Genomic DNA, 19342 nt, shown 5'->3' with positions numbered 1-19342 from the left:
AAAAATTAAAACAGGTTTGAGACAAGATGGAGGCTGATTTTTCTATTATGTCCAATAACAGTGAGTAAAAAAATGCTCTTGAGGAAAAGTTATATGATACTTTATGTTTACACTTACTTTAATGTGGGGATTAATTCACCCAGGTCTTAAAAACTTGACAATTTAGATGCATCTTTCTGACTAGAAACTATGTGGAATGAATATAGACTGTTATATACATATAAGTAAAAAAGACCCATGGTCCAGTTGGTCTGCTATCCTAATAACAGGAGACAATATCAGAGATTCAAGGCATGGTTAGTAATTGGGAAAATTAGTCTCTGATGCACTTTCACCTCCTCTTTGATCACCGAATGCCCATGAGCTTGTATGTACCAGCTTCACAATGTGTATTGTGTCTCACTCTTCCACAGACTCTTTCTCTCTCAACTATCTAGGCACCAGAAATAAATCTGTTAGAAACTAACCTCTGCTTAAGTGTTGGCTGAGGGAGATTTATATTTTAACAGACAGTGCTGAGTCTAAAAGGCCTTTAAAGTCAAAGGGATCAATCTCCAGTGATGGAATTTCAGGTCCCTGTGAGAGACATTTTGAAGTACTCTAGTTTTCATGGAACCTCTTCAACCTACACATACAGCCACGACCCTTGTTCAGAAGCAAGTGTAATGCCACTTCCACTAATCCCCTGGCAAATCACTCTACCTTTCTGAGTCTCTGTTTTATCATCAGTTAAGTGGGGATAATTATATTTGTACTATTTAGCCCACAGGGTAGTTGTGAGGAAAATGCTTTGTAAACCTTAGGATTGGCAACAGAAAGTTAGATTTCTCTCTGACTGGCAGTTAGTGATCTACTTTGTGCAAGAATGAGAAAGGTCCTGGAAATTTCATCCAAGATTACTTTGATTTTATTAAAACAAATTATTCTATAATATAAATTCATCTCATGTACCACTGACGAAACATCTGTGCTATGACTCTATTTATATGTAATCCTGTAATTGCTGCCTCTGAAACACAATGGGAGTCGATAGAACACTCTGGGGCTCTGATGTCCAGAGGCTCAGGTACTGAGTGCTGGCTCTGCGTGGGAGCTGAGGCAGGAGGCAGCGGGAGACAGTGGAACGAGCAATGGACTTGAGGAGGAACCTGGTTTTGGAGCCCATCTCTGACACTTGCTGCCTAATCTCTCTGAGTTTGAGTTTCCTTATCTGTAAAATGAAAGGGTTGGACTAGTACTGCCTTCCAATTCTAACATTCTGTGACTCTGTGGTGCTCCTCTAGCTAGTGTAACTGTGTCCTGTTCTATTAAAAGTCTAACCAAAAATTACCTTTTAATATTACTACGCTACTTTATGTTCTCAATATAATCCTCTAGAGCAATTCCACAAGATCACATAAATATATGTGATATATACACACGTGCATATATAATGCCACTGACATGATTTCATTTTTAAAGTGTCACTTTTCCCCTGAGTTGTATCTAAAATAATCACAACTACATCTTCTTTTGGTACTTTTAGCCTTCCATGTATTTACCTTCTTCGCTCATTTCTCAATTCTCACCATTTATAGGGTCATAGAGAAGAAACTAGAATTTCTAACCAAAAGAAAATAGCCTTTCCAGAAGAAACTGGAAAGGGTCTTACAATTCTAGAGCTAGAAGGGATCTTCAAATACAGAATGTCAGAGCTAGTAGGAATCTCAGAAATACTCTAAATCACTCTTTTTTAAGAGGAAGAAATTGAGCCCAGAGATGGTGCAACTTGCCTAAGTCACACAGTCTGTTAGTAGAGCATCAAGGAAGAGAAGACAGGTTTCTCAGTCCCTATCTAAGGTTGTCTCTACTAGAACACTGTGCCCTCAAAGCCTTTAATCACCTGGGTTGCTGTTTTTGAGAATTTTCTAGAAAATATTAGATTAGAAATTATTTTTTAATTGAAGGACATTCCAGCTTTTGTCAGAATTCAGGGCTTTCATTCATAAAAATCTCTATGAAATTAGTGCTAAAAGTCTAGATTCCTCACATCCTAGATGATTTCTTATGCTACTGAAACTCTTGGGGTAAAAAAAAAATTCAGTGTTTAACAGTGTCATCAAATTTTATTCACTGTCTGATGAGATGATACAGATGAAGCAATGGAAAAGATGCACCTACTACAAATTTACTTTTAAAAGGGATGTGCAATGAATTACATATGGAGGCAAATTAGCACAGGTCCATTTTTTCCCCTACTCAAAGGGAAAAAAACATTTTTGCAAAACCACTTTTTAAAGTTATCAAAACATATCCATCCAACACTGTAATGTTTAATCAATTTTATATACTTCGTAGATTAAAACGCAAATGAATTCTGCAAAAGCTAAAAAGCTCTCGTCATCTAAACTTCTAAGTCTAATAACACTGAATAAGTAGCTATTTACATTTTAAACAATTAGTAGAAACATCTTACCTCACTCCTCAAAAGTGTCTGAACACTACATTTATGTGGGCATGAGACAACAACACATGGACAATCTGTATCTTCATGTTTCTAAAGAAAAGAAAAGAAAATTACTATGAACTTGTTAAAAAAAACAGTCGATACCTACTAGCCAAGAATTTTTAACCAAAAGAAAATAAACTTCTTATTACAATCATTCCAAAAAAACTTCTATTTATGTAAGAAATGGAATTTAATATAAATGTTATATTTATATAGTATTTATTATTTGAAAATGGTTTGAGTTGGGCACAGTAATTTCTGAAAAAACAACAAACAAACCAAAAACTAGACATCATCTTAGAAGATGCAACAAAGTATTGTTAACAAGCATAAACTTGCATGAAGGCTAGCACGAATGATAAAAGTATATAAATTATGGAACACTTGCAAAGAAATACAATCATATTATTTTGGCCATGTGGTAAAAACAAGGGGTGACAGACAGGCAGTCAGAGTGCTCCAATGGATACCTTACAATGTCAGCAGAATATCAGTAAGGCCTCCAGCATCTTGGGTGGACTGGCTATGACAAACTGCTTTTGGAAGAAGATGGGCAAGAGTCAAATTGCATGGGCAGGCACGTATAGGCTATGGTCTACACACTGCAGGGAACTTGCAAACTGGCGTGATCACAGATCTATTTGAACACATTAATTTGAAATTTATTAATTCTAAAAGGATCTCTATCATCTGAAATGGTTCATAATGCTGGACTAAATGAACTAGGAAAGATCTAAGTGTCCCAGAATAATCTCTGACATTGGATAAGCAAACTTTCAAGAAACTGGTTGTTCCCTTATAGAACATAAGGGGAAATTACTTCATCCCAATGAAAACATAAAAATCCTGATTTACTCAGAATTTAAATAATCAATTGCCTTTACAAGTCAATTATAGTCACTTTATTTATAAAATGATGGGTTTGTGTATTTGAACATATCCCCACACTGCTCCAGTACTCCAAGAATCCATGGTTTCATTGGTCCCCTCCACCAATGTAGATGACAACCAACCCCTCTAGGTCTTAGATGGTTTTCATGAGTTTCTGTGGCTAAAAATATTGATCCCCTTGATGGCTGATCATCTGGTGATGAGGCTTCTAAAATTAGCTTGGCTGGTTTTCAGATAAAAGATGCAGTCTGTCATCAGGTCTATACTCAACGAATCAATAAACATTTATTATGTATTTACTACGTGCCAGGTATTATGCTAAGCACTGGGGATATAAAGAAAAGGCCAAAAACCAACCCCAAAACGTTTCTTCTCTACAGATACTGACATTCTAATGGGGGAAGCAACATATAAAAAGCAGAACATACAAGATAAATACAGAATAGATGGAGGGGAACCTTAGAGGCGCTAGTAACTAGCAGTTGGCAGGACTAGGAAAGGCTTCCTGGAGGAAGCAGTACTTGAGCTGTCTCAGAGGAAGCAATGGTTTCTGATAATTGGAGTCTAGGAGGTAAGAAGTCCTAGCTTGATCGGACCTGACAGAGCTTTACATCCTTCTAGCGCAGTCTCCAAAAATCCAGGGTCACCTTCATGTCATGATGAAGCACCAGGAGAAGACTTTAGTGATAGGAATTACCTTCAAATTAATATTTAGAAGCCTCAAATGGAAACATAATATCAAAATTCAGAGAAACTCGATGATAAACCTCTTCCCATATTATTTGTTCTAATAAAATAATCAATAGACCAGTTAACAATTTCCTGAATTCTAAATACAGTAAGCATGAATCTATGAACGAACCTCCTTAAAATGGCATCATAAATTTTAAAGTTTTAAAAGCAGATGTTCAAAAAAAAAGGTGTTTTTGCATGCAACTGGGAAATAAGATATACAGGCAATTGGGCCCTACAAGAAAGTAAGGGAAAGGGGATGGGGGGGAGTGGGGCGACAGAAGGGAGGGCTGACCGGGGAATGGGGCAACCAGAATATATGCCACCTTGGAGTAGGGGGGAGGGTAGAAATGGGGAGAAAATTTGTAATTCAGAATCCTGTGGAAATCAATGCTGAAAACTAAAAATATTAAATAAATAATAAAAAAGAAAAAATGTCATCATAAAAACATAAAGATTATAAATAGGCTATCCATTTTTTTTAATAATTTTATATACCACAGTTTTAATACTGTCCCTGCTAAATGAATGTAAGTGAACCTCTATAGCTTTTCCAAAATATACAGTTCAAGGTCACGATGAAGAAGTAATAGTGGTATCATTCAACTCATTTGGAAGTGAATTTAAAAAAACCAAAATTTAATACTACTGATAGGTTTAACTCTCTGTAACGGCATCAAGATATTTCTAACAAATGCTCATAGATAATTTACTACAGACGTAATCCAGTAGCACTATTCCTATTTATTAATGATTGAATTCCTCAGTAGATATTACTAAGAAAATGACTAAGATATTACTAAGAAAATAACTTCCCCCAAATGAATTACTGAGCTTCTACAAACTTAAAATAAAATATTTTAATTCTACTGTTGCTGAAAAATTCTGAGTTGCTGAAAAATGAATAAATTTCTTTCATAAAAGATGATCTTGTGGCCAGGGTATGGAGCCAAAGAAAGAGTCGAACACATGAATTTATTATGACAATTCCCAAGATCCCCAGGGGGCAGCATTGATGCTACTATCCCAGGTCACAGGACCCACTTGGCCTGTGGATGGGCAGCTGCAATGTGGTCAGTTGGAAGGAGCACGAGATTGGGAGTCAGAAAGGCTGAAATCCTCAGTCTGTTAATTACTGCCTTTTGTAACCACAGGCAAATCATTTCATTTCTTTGGGCCTCTGTTTCCTCTGTAAAATGGAAGGGTTGGGCTAGATGATATCTAAGCTCCACTTTATGATGCTTGTGTTTATATAGAAAAACCCTAAGGATTTAGAAGGGTCAAATATTTTAGCTCAGGATTTAAAATGGGGCCTCCTCCCTCTTCCATCCCATGAACCAACAATCAACACGGAAACACTTGAACTCAGCTCCATTGTATCTACCAAAAAATCTCAGGTAGTTCTCATTTCTTTATTGTTAAAAAATTGTTCAATAATCTCTGGATTAGGTTGTTGAGGAAGAAAGGACTTTTTTTCTTCTTTGATGCCACTCTAAATTAGGATAAAACTGAAGAGTCTGGAATAAAGATTTAAATGAATCAACAACATATAATATATACAGAGGAAAAATCTGAGCCCTTGAATGACATAAAAGTCCTCTGGAGTTCTGATGTTACAATTATGCCTTACTTCAATGTCCGTTACATAATAATAGGTCACATTTGCATAAAGCTTTAGAGCTTATAAAGTGCTTTCCCCAAAACAAACATGCAAGGTAAATACTGCAAATATTGTTTTATATTTTACAGATGACAAAACTGAAGCTCAGAAAAGAACAATGACTCACCCAAAGTCACACGAGTAGTAAATTTATCAGAACTGGGATTCCAGCCCCAGTATCCTGACTCTGGGTCTGGGGCTTCCTTCACACCACACCACAAAGACTCTTGATTGAAACAGAACACCAATAGCTAATTCCTTTGGCATATCAAAAACGTGGCCCAAAGGAAATCTGAGTGACCCAAGGACCATGTTTACCTAGTTCTTTTGTTTAAAGTCTCTGAGGCTCTCTCTCTCTCTTTGTTCCAGATGGTAAAATAAAGATCACTCCGGCTAGAAGCAGCATGGTGGAGAGGTTAAATCCCTGGCTGTGGAGTCACTGCTTATGAACTACTGTATCATGGAGTTATTGAGAGCAGCTGAGACAATCTACATGAACACATTTCTTTTTACCATAAAGCACTATATAAACACAAAATGGCATGGTCATCATTGTTGTGGTGGTTATCACTTCTAGAGAAAAGACTTTACGAAAGATCAAAGCTTGTCTTAGAAAACTTCCACCACGAGCCCCTAATGATACGCCATTATAGGATCACAGAATCTAAGCACTGGAAGGGGTCTTGTCTAGCCCAGCCTGCACCTGAAAAAGAATCTCCACTATCATGTGCCCACTGAGTGGTCATCAAGCTTCTCCCTCGAGAGCTCCCACGAAGGGGACTTCACTTCTCCTTCCCAAGGCGTCCTGTGCCATTTCTGCATGTCTCCAATTGTTTTCCTAACATCAAACCTAAATGGCCTCCTTGCTTCTTCTACCCATTGCTTCTGGGTTAGTCCCCGAGGATCAAACAAAACAAGTCTCACCCCTTTTTCACATGACTGTTTTTCAATAATCGGAAAGAGCTATCATGACTCCTGGCTCAGACTGGTAAGCCTTTGCCTTATCTTGCCTTGTGCTACTCACCTCCCTCACACAACTGTTGTGAGAAAGATCCTTCTGAAACACTGAAGAACTGCAGAAATGCAAATGTTATTATGACTATTATTTTTAGAAAAGAATCGTGAGAAAATGTTTGATACAGAAACAAAATCTGAATTGCACAGAAGGTATGAGTAATTGAAATAGGAAAAAATTTTACCTGCAGTGTTATCATGGGAACTTGGCTTTTACAGTACTGACATGTTGCTTCTCGGTATTTACATGACTTTTCTACATGGCCTGGTAAATCTTTTCGCAGGATTTTTTCTTTGCAGTCAGTACGGATGCATGAAAGTTCTTCAAATTGGCAATCACTTTTTAAATGTACCTATAAGACAAAAGACAAACAATCCTGCTCTTTGAGAGCCTACTCAATATGAAACATGGCAAACAAAATGAGCACTGGCTCTAATCTTAAATGTGTAGCTCTCTGTCTGAGATTTCCATGCTTACCATCACATCTGTGTACAGCTGCAAAGAGCACCAGATTGAACAGAGGCAATGACTTCCACATTGTGTTTGAGAATTACTCTTATCCTAAATTGTACCTGAAGAACTATGCAGGCAACATCCCAGGTAACTTTCTGGAGTGGGAAGTTACAGATCTCAGTTACTACATCCCAGTTTAAATAATCTTAAGGCAGCATTTTCCCATTTGTGTTTGATGAAACCCTAGTTTTCCACACAACATAGAAGGGAGTTCTGTGATATTTTCTTCCTCTAAAAATTTAATATGAAATGATATATTAATAATAATACTTTAAGTGATATTTTCTAGGACACAAATAACATTAACCTCAACTTTTTTGCCCTTGAATATTCTAAATCTCCCTTTATTCTGAGTGTATAACATATACCCCTTAAGACAAGGTTCAGAAATTCTGCAAGTACACTTCAAGTAACAAATTGCCATGTGGCCAAATTAGCTTGAAAATATATTTTAAGAGATATTGAATTAATTTTATAATTAATGAAAAATTAAATGGACAGCATTTTCATGAACCCTTTTAGAGATGGACTTCAGTTTCCACATCTGAAGGGGAGGGGATTAAACTGAGCTCTAACACCATAATTGTCATTGAAAATAGATTCCAAAAAGAAGTCAGGCAAATACAACAATGTAGATTTCTTTCTAGGAATGTCAAAATTGTGAAAATTTTGATGAAATTTAAAATTTGTTCAATATTTCTTTGAAAATAAAAGTTAATTTGGAACTCTGCTCAGAGTGTTATTAAACTGCATGCCCTTTGACCTAGCTATACCATTACAAGGCCCATAGTGTAAAGAGATCAAAGAAAAAGGAAAAGTATTTATACATATAAAAATATTTATAGTTGCTTGTTTTTATAGGAGTCAAAAACTGTTTGGGGAATGGCTATAAATATTATTGTATATGAATGTAATAGAATATTATACCATATGAAATAACAAAATGGACAGTTTCAGAGTAAATTGGGGAGACCTCTATGAACTGATGAAGAGAGGAGAACTAGCATAACAGAACCAAAAAAAAAGTTTGATAAAGTTTGAAAAAACTTTAGAACTCTTTTTAATGCATTGGCAAACATGAGCACAGAGGACTAAAGACAAAGCATACCATCTACCTCCTCGCCAGACAGATGAAGGATTAAAATGTGGAATACAACATTACGTTTTTAGACAGGCCAATGTGAGAATCTGTTTTGCTAGACTATACATATTGGTTATGAGGCTTTAATTTTTTAATTTTTTGGTACTGTTCAATGCGGACTGGGGAAGGCAATGGGAAGGAGAAAAAATATATACTTTTTTTGGTTAAGAACATATACTTTTAAAAATAAATTGGGAGGGAGGGGAGAAAAGAATCATATGGCCATATAATTTATACATCAAGTAAACTACTGTAGGGCGGTACAGGGTGGTAACAAAGACACTGTTCTTGGAGGTCGCAGGCCTGGGTTGGAATTCTCAATTCACTGCTATGGAATTTGGAACAAATCACTTTACTTCATTGCACTTCCCTGTAAAACTAAGATGAGAGGGCAGGACTGTAGGGAGGAAAGCATTCTGGAAGCTGCCAATCACCACAGAAATGTGACCCATTACTGTGTCACTGGAGTGGGAGTCCACAGTGTCACTGAAGCCTCTTAGGTTCAGGGTGCTGGATGACTCAAACTGACTGACAGTCTGGGTCCTAATGTCATAGGAAACAGCATTTCAAATGAAAGCCGCCCTGACTTTCACATTTCGGTTTTGTTTTTGATAGGTCAGTACAGACATGGTCTTACATAAGGAACAGGTGATCAATTCCCAATTTGATGAGTAGACCTACCCCCCCACCCCCGCACCCCGAGAATGGACATAACTACTGGTAGCTGGCACCTTGTGAAGGGAACAAAGATCATGACTGATTGGTTTTTCATCATTCAGTTGTCTGGGACTCTTGTGAGAGGGAAGGTGGCGTTCTTTTGTACTGGTCTATAAAGGTGAGATGGTAGACCTGCTCAGTCCTTTTTCACCATTTCTTATTGTGTTTTTCTTCCAGAGTGCCACCTGGGGCAGAGTTACAGGTTAATAGTTAATGGTGCCTTTGAGGCAGAAGCTCTTGGTGAATTGTGTGTTTGTCTAAGTGGACTAAGAAGAGAGTTTCTGGGATCTCACATTCTTGGCCACCTCCTGCCTTTCTGTTTCCCTTTTTGAGAACAGATCAGAGACCAGAGGCCTGAAAGGAGACTTTCCCAGCTGAAGAGATGGCAGCAATTTGGGCAATAACAGGCACTGAGAAGCATGGCTTAAGAAGACAAGGGGTTGCCCACTTGGCTTAAGAGGGAGCAATGTTTCTGAACCCCAACCTTTCATGTAGAGGAAGTAGGATTCTGATTTCCTAGGTGGCCTAATCTTCCAATATATCCTTTTAACTAGAGAAGGGAAATTTCTTGGGCAGAACCAGCTTTGGGAGTTGCCTTAAGGATAACTCCAAGTTTGAGAATTCAGTGATCAGATCTTTTAGAGGAGGTGAAGGGCATGGGGAGATTTCCTGAACAGCATGGTTCATGGAAAAAGAAGAGGATTACCCACATGGCCCCTGCATTTTGTTACCCTGAGTGCTTATATGAGCATTACCTTTTTACCCATATATGTAAAAACCTGAGCATAAACTATATTGGCAATTTTCCAGAGTAAACTCTGGGTAGGAGCATAATGAACCAAAGAGAAAATAGGACCCTCTTAGGGTCAGTCCCTGTGTGAACCCCGAATTTTGGTGGCAGTCATACTTATCTTCCAGATAATTTAGGCTGTTCAAACTTGAAAATTATGTCAACATTAAGGAACTTAACTTCTTAATATAAACCTTAATAATGGTGGTTCAATGCTCACCAGCAAATGTCCCAGGGTTAACTGTTCTGTGCATCCTTTGCTCTCATTTCTACAATATATCTGAAGAGCCAGAATTTCTCTCTTACAGCAATTATCCTTAAATACCTGAAATTGAAAGGCACTCATTTCAGAGGATTAGCGTCACTTGAAGAAAACATCAAACATCAAATAAGGCAAAAAGCTTTTAATGAAATTATAAAACCAACTCTGAAGTGGACAACAACAGAGAGGGTTACGAATCATCTGGATATTTTTGTGCAAAGTGAAGGAACTACTCCTGCTATGAAACACAATTAAAATAATCTAATCTTAACAAAATTTATCCGATAGCACTAAAGGAACACTGGTCATAGGTAGTGGTAAGCTATTTAAAATACCAACATGATTGACTTTTCAGATGATGTTCCAGAGCTAAAGGACACAAGGATAACATGCGCACAGTGCTAAACTTTTTCAAATAGGTAGTTAAACATATAACCAAATTTTCAGGGACAAAGAACTAATAAGTTTTGCAGAGAGAGGCTTCATTGTAAAAACCAAACCAGATGGAGTAGAATCTTCTTATACGGTATCTCAGAACTGGAAGGTTTACTCAATTCAACGCCTGACTCAATGAATGAACCTCTTTTATAATACTCTTGCTAAGTGGCCATCTAGCTGCACCTGACAAAGTGATCAGTTTTCATTGTTGGATAGTTCTAAACACGTATAAATTCTTCCTTACATTGAGCTGATTTACTAAAATACTTCAGTGAATCTAGCTAGATAGCACGTTTCCCAGAAACACAAAAGCCTAACAACACACATTAGCTTTGGGTGTGTGCTGGTGACAATTCCTAACGTAGGCATCATAAAGGAACTCTCCACCACACAATGAGGACGTGGAAGAACAAATTCCATACTCCAAAGGCAAATAAAAGTAACAAGAAAACTGACAGTGCAGCAACAGTAACAAGAACCACCTAAGTCGGAAAAGGAAAGAAGAGTGGTCTTGAAGTTAGAACATGAGTAGGAGCTCCAGCTCCAGCACCTACTGGTCATATCTCTCACCACTTATTTTCTCTGAGCCTTAGATTCCATATCAATTACATAGAAATAATACTTTTATTCAGTGGTAGGATTCAAATGAATTAACAACCTGTTCTCCGTGTAACTGAGCCAAGGCACCGCCCTGGTGGGCGCAGGCCCCGCCCCTCCTAACAACCTGAAATTAGGTAAGGGTTCTACCAGACTGGTGTGAACCGGCTGGATCCCACCACTGCTTATGTCACCTCTCCGTCTGGGGGTAATTATGAGGTCAGAACCTTGTAAATATGAAAATGTGATTATGATTTTATTGTTGTCTCCTAGCACTGAGGTTAAGTTGCTAGTGACAATTCCTTTCTTTCTGAAACAGCTCATGATCATAAATGTTTAAAAATCCTTACTGCAAAGACTAAGTGTAGTCTGATAATAAAATGGAGTTTGATCTTAGAAAAGAAAAATCTCCTATCTTTCTTTTGTTTTTAAACTTAGTTAACATTCTTCACCACTTAACATACTGTGGATTCAACTCAATCCAACAAATATTTACCGAGTATTTGCTATGCATAAGGCCCTGCTATGCCCTGGGAAACAGTCTGGCTTTCTTAATGAGATCATCTGTAACATTTCTGTTACTGAGAGTTTTAATTAAATGTCTACTAAAGAAGATCCTGAGATACTTGAAAAATACAAGTGAAACTTGAATTTTCTCTTCAACTTCGTTGGGAAAGAAATGGAATAAACTGATGTCAATTATTAAAAATAAAGAAATTCAGAACTAGATGAAGGTCTTTTGTAAATATGGCTTAAAAATCTCATGAACTTAAGGCACTAAAATCATCACAACAGATACTTCAAAAGTATAAAGAAAATAATTTTACATTTATTTTATCCGATTCTCTAAGTCTCCTGACTTAGGCTCTTTACTGGAAAAAAAACTAGTCTTACAAAGGCAGCAGAGTAGATAAAAGGCTGGGCTTGGGAGGCAGGAAGAAATAGGTCACAATTCAGCCTCTGGAACTTAACAGCTATGCCTATGGACTAGCCGCTATATACCTCTATAGGTCTCAGTTTCATCAATTGTGAAAAGGAACTAAATAGTATGGAGACTATCTACCATAACAGGTTTTTTGTAAGGATCAAACTTTAAAGTGTTACTGAAAAGTCATTATGCTTATTATGACTATCATTAGAATAACTGAATTTGGGAGCTGAAAGGCACTTTAGATAGCATGTATGGAGTTCAACCCCTTCACTTTACAGACAAGGACAATGACAGACTGAGAGATGTGGTGTTAAGACCACTTGGTCTTTGGGACCACGGTTGCATGGGCACATATCCAGGGAGGAGGCATAACCAGCATATTGCTAACAAAAATCTCTCTCTCTCTCTGTCTCTCTCTGTCTCTGTCTCTCTCTCTCTGTCTCTCTCTCTCTCCCCTTCTCTCTGTGTCTCTGTCTCTGTCTCTCTCCCCTTCTCTCTGTGTCTCTGTCTCTCTCTCTCCCCCCTTCTCTCCATGTCTCTGTCTCTCTCTCTCTCCCCTTCACTCTCTCTCTGTCTGTCTCTTTAAGCTAAGATAGTATTAGAACCCATAAAACATAATAACAATAACAATGCTTACATCACACGTATTCATTTGGGTTTGCTTTTCTGGCAGGTGAGTTTGTTCTTTAAGTTTTAAAAACTTCATACACAGAACATTCCCCTCTATGCCCCTCTGGCCCTGAGTGTAATTACACTATTATTTTTTGATGATCACAACATTCTAAAGGCTTGGTCAATCTTTCTTTATTCAAAATGTTAAAAATTGCATGTATTTTTTACTGACACATTTGGAATTATATAATAAATCATTTCAAATTTAGTATATCACTAGAAGTATTGAGGCAGAGGCTGAATAACTGTTTTGAGAGTGTTAAATGGGGATTCCTGAGTGAAAGGGGAGGTAGGAGTCACAATCTCTAAGCTTTCTTCTAACTATAAAATAAGGCTCAGGTCCCAGGCAAATCACTCAATCTTTCAGTGCCCCTGTAGTCCCTAAGAGTATAAATTGCAGAGAAAATGGTAGAGGAAATTCCTCACAGAGCACTCCCAGAACAAAAAAAAAATACCCAGCACCTAGGATAGTGTCTTGTACATAACAGATATTTAATAAAAACTTGTTGAATATTCATTCAACAAACATTTATTAATCATCTATTATGTATCGGATACAGTAGTTGGCTCTGAGGATACAAAGATTAAAAAATCAAACAATGCCTTCCCTCAAGGAGCTTATATTATGCCATGGTGGAAAGGATATTGCTCATGAGGTCAAAAAATGTGGTTTTGAGACCCTACTTTGTTGCTTATTAGATATGGGACCATGGACAAATTACTTAAATTTAAATTCTGAAAAATGAGATAGTCTGGCTATATAATTTCTAAGGTCCTTTTAAGCTCTAATATTTTGTGAAATTTCACCTATACCTAATGATTTGATTTGGGATTTGAATGGGAGGGGTATTGAGTTAAACTAATAAAAAAGATTAACCAAATTTTGTGGTAAAATTAAAGTATAAGATGGCATCAAACATATGTAAAGAAGATAATTTTCTTTTCATCTTTTAAATTTAAAATTTCTTTCCATACAGATTCTATTTAAAAATTACAACTAAATTATAAAAAAAAACATTTTCACAAAATAACTGTAAAGAACTTTGAAATACCTTATCTTTAATGATGTTTTCTTGACATGCTGTACACTTTGGACTTGGAGCACTGGGGAAAAACACACAGATTAATTATATTATAGCACCACAAACCATTCTTAAAAACTTGAACTTTTATTTTTTAAAATTGTAACAAATATTTTGGGACACAGCAACCTTCAAACTGATGGCACTTAAAGAAAATCATTATGCTTAATTTTAAATATCTAATTTGTCTTGCTTCTACTGCAAGCCTCATTTCAGTCCACTGAGAGGTGAATTGGGCATAAAATGAGATTCATGCAGAGGAGTAGCTACTGTAGAAAAGAAAAGTCAATTAAAAAAAAGTTTGCAAACTTTAAAAATAAGAATTCATTTCAGCTCCCATGTACTTTTTGTGAGTTCCTTCAACACTGATCAAAGTATATTTATTTACAGAAATCACAACTAAATACCTCTGAAAGGGAATTTAAGTCACCAAGTACCAGTATCATTCCATTTTGTAAGTTATCTTTACTTTAAAAAAATTTTTTTTGAAGAGGGAGAGCAGGGCAATTGGGGTTAAGTGACTTGCCCAAGGTCACAGAGCTGGAAAGTGTATCCAGTATATGAAGACTCATTTGAACTTGGGTCCTCCTGACTCCAGGGCCAGTGCTCTACTCACTGTGCCACCCAGCTGCCCCCACCCTTTTTTTTTTTTTGACATTGTATCAGATGGCTATTTTATTTACTACATATTAAAAAAAATGTAACCCACATTCTAAAAATACTATCTTACTGTTTCCAGATGGATTTTCCTGATGCACAGTTCTTATCACATCACTCCCCAGCCACAATCTTACAGCCTTATCTCCCACTTTGTGCTGGAAAGAAATTAGAATATTCTGAATGTGTCCATATTTTCCTATCTCCACAACTATGCCCTTGTCATTCCCGAGGCCTGAAATGCAGTTCTCCAATATAATTTCTACCTGCTGAAATCCCATCTATCCTTGAAGGGTCTGCTTAAATGCCACCTTCTCCATGACATTTTCCTCAACTCTCCCATTCAGAAATTATAGCCTCCCTTCTCCAAACTCTCAAAGAATTTTGTTGGTATTTCTCTTATGGTTTACCACATCTTATTTTGCTTTATCTTGTCTATATAACTTATCTCTCTATTAGATTAGTATAAATTCCTTGAGAGTGTCTTACTTATCTTGGGCTCCTTTTCTGAGCCTGGCACAATGCCTTTCACACTGTAGGCATTTAGTGAATATTTGTTGAATTAGTATGAAAACTTAGCATCAGTACTATCAAAACAGTGATGCTCTTTAATTGGGGGCAGTTTCTTAATCTACAAAATTAAGATGTGGACTAGTTGATCTCTAAAATCTCTCATTTGAAAAGGCTGTGTTTCTGTACCCCCAAACAATAGACAGAAAAAGCGGGCCATCAGGATTTGTGAAAGAAAGACTAAAGAGAAAACACAGCCTAGTTTCTATTTTTCCTTCTCAGTTTGTCTCCTGTATTTAACCAGCTGGGCTATCACTTCCTGACCATCTCTACACCATGATGTCTCCATCATCACACTCCCTCACCCCCAACAAGAACCTTGGACAATCATTATCTTTTGGAAGCCAGACTCTGATAGGTGAGCTTTCAACTTTTCTTGCCCAGAACCAGGCTTCTACAATAATTCCCAGTCATTTTGATGCTATTCTGTTGTGTGAGTACCCATCGACCCCTGTAAGTTTCTCTTTATGTACTGCCTTCCACCGTAGCACAGTGCTTGGTATATAATAAGTGCTTTCTTTGTTTTACTATCATCTATCTTGCTGCATATTCATTTAGTAAACATTGTATTTCCTGATAACACACCATACCACCCTCTCTATAACTATCCCTGCTCAGTTATTTATAAGGTTCAAAGCCCACAAGCCTAATATATACTTCCAAATAGTAAGTCAATTCAGTAGATTTGTTATATTAGACCCTAATGATTTCCAAGTGGTCTTCAAAATCATGACAAGATATTCTTCCTCTTCTCCTGAAGGGTCCCTCCCTTCACAGAAGTCCTATTGCAGTACCTAAATAGGGCAATGGAGGTACTCCTGTATTCCTGTGACCCATACTAACAGAGCATGAGCTCTGTTCCCTCAAGCAGGTAAGGCTAGATAGCCTAGGAATAAACCGAATCAAGCACCAACATGGTAAAGTACTACAAAACTTATGTCCAGTATGTTGACCACTAAGCGCTGAATTCTTCGGCTCTGGTGACCCATGAAACAAAAAATAATGGCCTTTAGTACTGGGATTGTATCCTTCTGCTTCCATAGAGACAGTGATATAGTTATGAAAAAGGAGACAGAGTGCTAGGAATCACACAGTTCTTAGACCATCTAGAAATATTAATTTAACTCTAAACGTGAAATCCTTGTCAAATAACCAATGAGTTAATATTGACATTCATGATATGGGAGAGTTGGAGCTTAATGGAAAGACAGTTCACAGGTTGTCTTTGGAGAGGAAAATAAAGGAGTTGGTAGAATTAGTTTCAGCATGTACCCAAAAGTAATGAGAAACATCATATTATTGCATATTATTGTTTTGTATGATTATAATATCACAAATCTTGAGGTAGTGGGGACCCAGAGGCCATTGAATACAACCTTTCCTTTTGATATCTAAGGAAAACTTGACCAGAAATAGCTTCAATGTGGACATAAGGAAGGATGGTAAAAAGTGTTGGATGATGTTGGTTGAGATTAAGAGACAACAGAAGCCATGGGCTTGTCAACTACACAGAAGTTTATGTATGTGTACGGAATCCCTCCTTCAAGAAGAAAGTCAGAAGGTGATGGACAAGGACATCACCAAAGATCATCACAAAAAATGAAACTGACTTATAGCTTAACAGACAGGAAATTACAGGTAACTGACGTGCAGTCATTTCTGAATTAGTCATGTGCTACGTGTACTGACTTGTCAGAGCGAAGACCAAAATCAACACAAAAATAGAAAAAAGAATAAAGATGAGAAGACATGATATATTATTATACAGCTCTAACCTGACTTATTCAAATGAGCTGTTGATACCAAAGAAAGTGAAATATAAAAAAGAAAAGACAATGGCGCTTCAACCATCTTTTAAAATGGAACCTGTGATATCAATTGGGATAGGGAATTCTTGGTGAGGAAAACTCTTCTAAATGTACATTAGTACCTAACAGGCAATTTGTTGTCTTAGTTGCTTGGGACAATGAGAGGTTAAATGACTTTTCTAGGGTCACGCAGCCAATAAGCGTGTGTCAGGAATGGGACTTGAACCCAGATTTTCCTGACTTTGAAACCCGCTCTCTATACAGTGCAACTAGCTGCTTCTACAAGCATCATTTTCTCATGAGTTTAGTCTCTGTAATCATCCCAGTAAGAATGATGAGTCCAAAAATTGTTAGCAAAAACCTATCTCCCTGTGAATTAGAAAGACATGATAGTCCAAGTCAACACAAATTTGCAGTATCTTATAGAAGATGGTTAAGGATTATGGGCAGTATGACCTCTAGGCCCAGCATGACCAACTACTTTTTTGACATCCCAACCCTGGATAGCCTATAGATATCTCAAACTCAGCAAATTCAACACAGAACTCATTATCTTTCTCCCCAGCCCCTCCTACCTTCTGAATTTTCCTAAATGAGAGTCATCACTATTTCAGAATTTAATGTAACAATCCATACAAGAAAAAGCAAATGGATGAAGAGTGCCTATTACTAAGGATATGATCTACAGTTGGATGGGCTGGTCCACTAATACAGAGATCTTGGGCAGACGCTGAAGATGGATGACAAACTGGGCCCAGCACTGAACAGGCTCAAGAGAAAGAGAACAGACTGGATTGTATTTGGAAAATAATGTGGTGCTTTCAAGGGTACCAAGATGCTTCCTGAAACAAAACATGATTATTCTTCATGTGGTTCTACATTTCTACAAATCAGGTAACATCACAATTTTAGAAGCATCAAAATTTCAGGTGGTCTAGAAGACAACGGAGAGGCATATGATGCATTAAATGGAGCATATTACCAGCGATATCTTTTATGCCACCTTTTTATCATGCAGGAGATGCATTATAAGAAAAAGAGTTGGGCTGCTCGAGTAACGAGAGTGAGAAATAATAAACAGTCAACCCAGTGTTACCTACATAATATTAAAAGAGCTAAGGAAAGGACTCCAGAATGTTGATAGATGGAGGATTTGTGCAAAGACATAATAAGAGTTGTACAGGATGAGAAGGCATTCAATCTGTACCGAGAGAGAGAACACTCATATCAGTTAGATACACATAAGTATTCAAAGAATGCCAGATTGTTATTAACAAGAATTTTAATAAAAGTTTATAGAAAAATTACAGTTAAAAATCAAGAAATGTAGGATGTCATGGGAGAGACCAAGAAAAACTTTCCAGTCGAATGTCTGTGTGTGAGCATTTGTATATATACTTCGTACATATGGTGCATAACCATTTTTTGGCAATGAAGGATTTATAGAATATGTCTGTGATTTTCTTGCCTATGTGGGATACGCCCTGATTCTCTTATTCACAGAAAGTTCAAATATAAAGGCAGATCTGAATCACATATTTAGAAGATAACTTTCTCTCTTTCCCCCACACCTTTTATCTCCATCCCCACACAACAATATTGAAAACACGGACAGGTAACGCTTCACATTTAGACTCGTCCTCCGCAGCCTTCTCAGATTTCTCCCGGTGGCCTCCTTGCTCTGAGACTTAGCTGTCTCAGCCGCACCGATTTCGGGAATCCACCAGTAGAGATGAGCAAGCTAGAGAAGATGCTTGCTGGCTTTAGGCAGAGATCCCCCAGCAATCTACTCTACCTTCTCCCAGGAGTTCTGCCCTGACCTTGTAGACTGAAGGAAGGCCTGACTTGGACAAGTTCATAGCAACTCATGTTGTTCTGCAATTGCACAGAGAGCACAAAGAAAGGCAAAGTGGCCCGGCTCCTTGGAGCAGTGCCAAAGGAGGTGCTAGCCTCTGAAATCCACTCAGGCTGCAGACTGGACAGGATTTTTAAGTTTCTTTGTCTTCTTTCCTTTCCTTTCCCTTGAGAGGGTTTAAATCTGATATTTTTCCTGGACCATGGCAGACTTAATTCCTTTTCTTAAATGGTTTATCCTTCTGTGTTTAAATATTTACTTTTTTCTCTTAAGCCACTATATGTGATAAAAGCTGTTCAACATCTGTGATTTTGTGTACTTTATTATTCAAATGTAGAGCAGCAATTAGGGAACCCCTGGGAAAGGAGAAAAATAGAGTTAAAATTCTTGCCAGAATGCAATCTCTGGCTAGGAACTTCGGTTAAGCAAGAAAGAATTAGTGATTCACTTTTACCACTTCCCAGAACAGAGAGAATACTTTAACCTGGATTTCTAAAGCAAATGAGTCAGAAGTGCGACTATG

At 37.4% G+C, this 19342-nt stretch overlaps 1 protein-coding gene across 1 annotated transcript in view; it reads right to left on the bottom strand.

Annotated features, from left to right (window-relative positions):
- The window catches only part of TRAF3 (TNF receptor associated factor 3), a 145955-nt gene that overhangs the window by 21354 nt on the left and 105259 nt on the right, over window positions 1-19342 (bottom strand). The window contains exons 4-7 of the mRNA XM_036750460.1: window positions 13900-13951; window positions 10168-10272; window positions 6971-7138; window positions 2456-2536 (exon numbers count right to left, since the gene is read on the bottom strand). Coding sequence (XP_036606355.1) covers window positions 2456-2536; window positions 6971-7138; window positions 10168-10272; window positions 13900-13951 — 406 coding nt within the window. The remainder of the gene's footprint in view (window positions 1-2455; window positions 2537-6970; window positions 7139-10167; window positions 10273-13899; window positions 13952-19342) is intronic.

The sequence above is a fragment of the Trichosurus vulpecula genome, chromosome 3 (genome assembly GCF_011100635.1).
Source record: "Trichosurus vulpecula isolate mTriVul1 chromosome 3, mTriVul1.pri, whole genome shotgun sequence".
Classification (NCBI taxonomy): domain Eukaryota; kingdom Metazoa; phylum Chordata; class Mammalia; order Diprotodontia; family Phalangeridae; genus Trichosurus; species Trichosurus vulpecula.
Note: the sequence above shows the minus strand (reverse complement) of the source record. Positions and strands in the feature narration are given on the sequence as shown.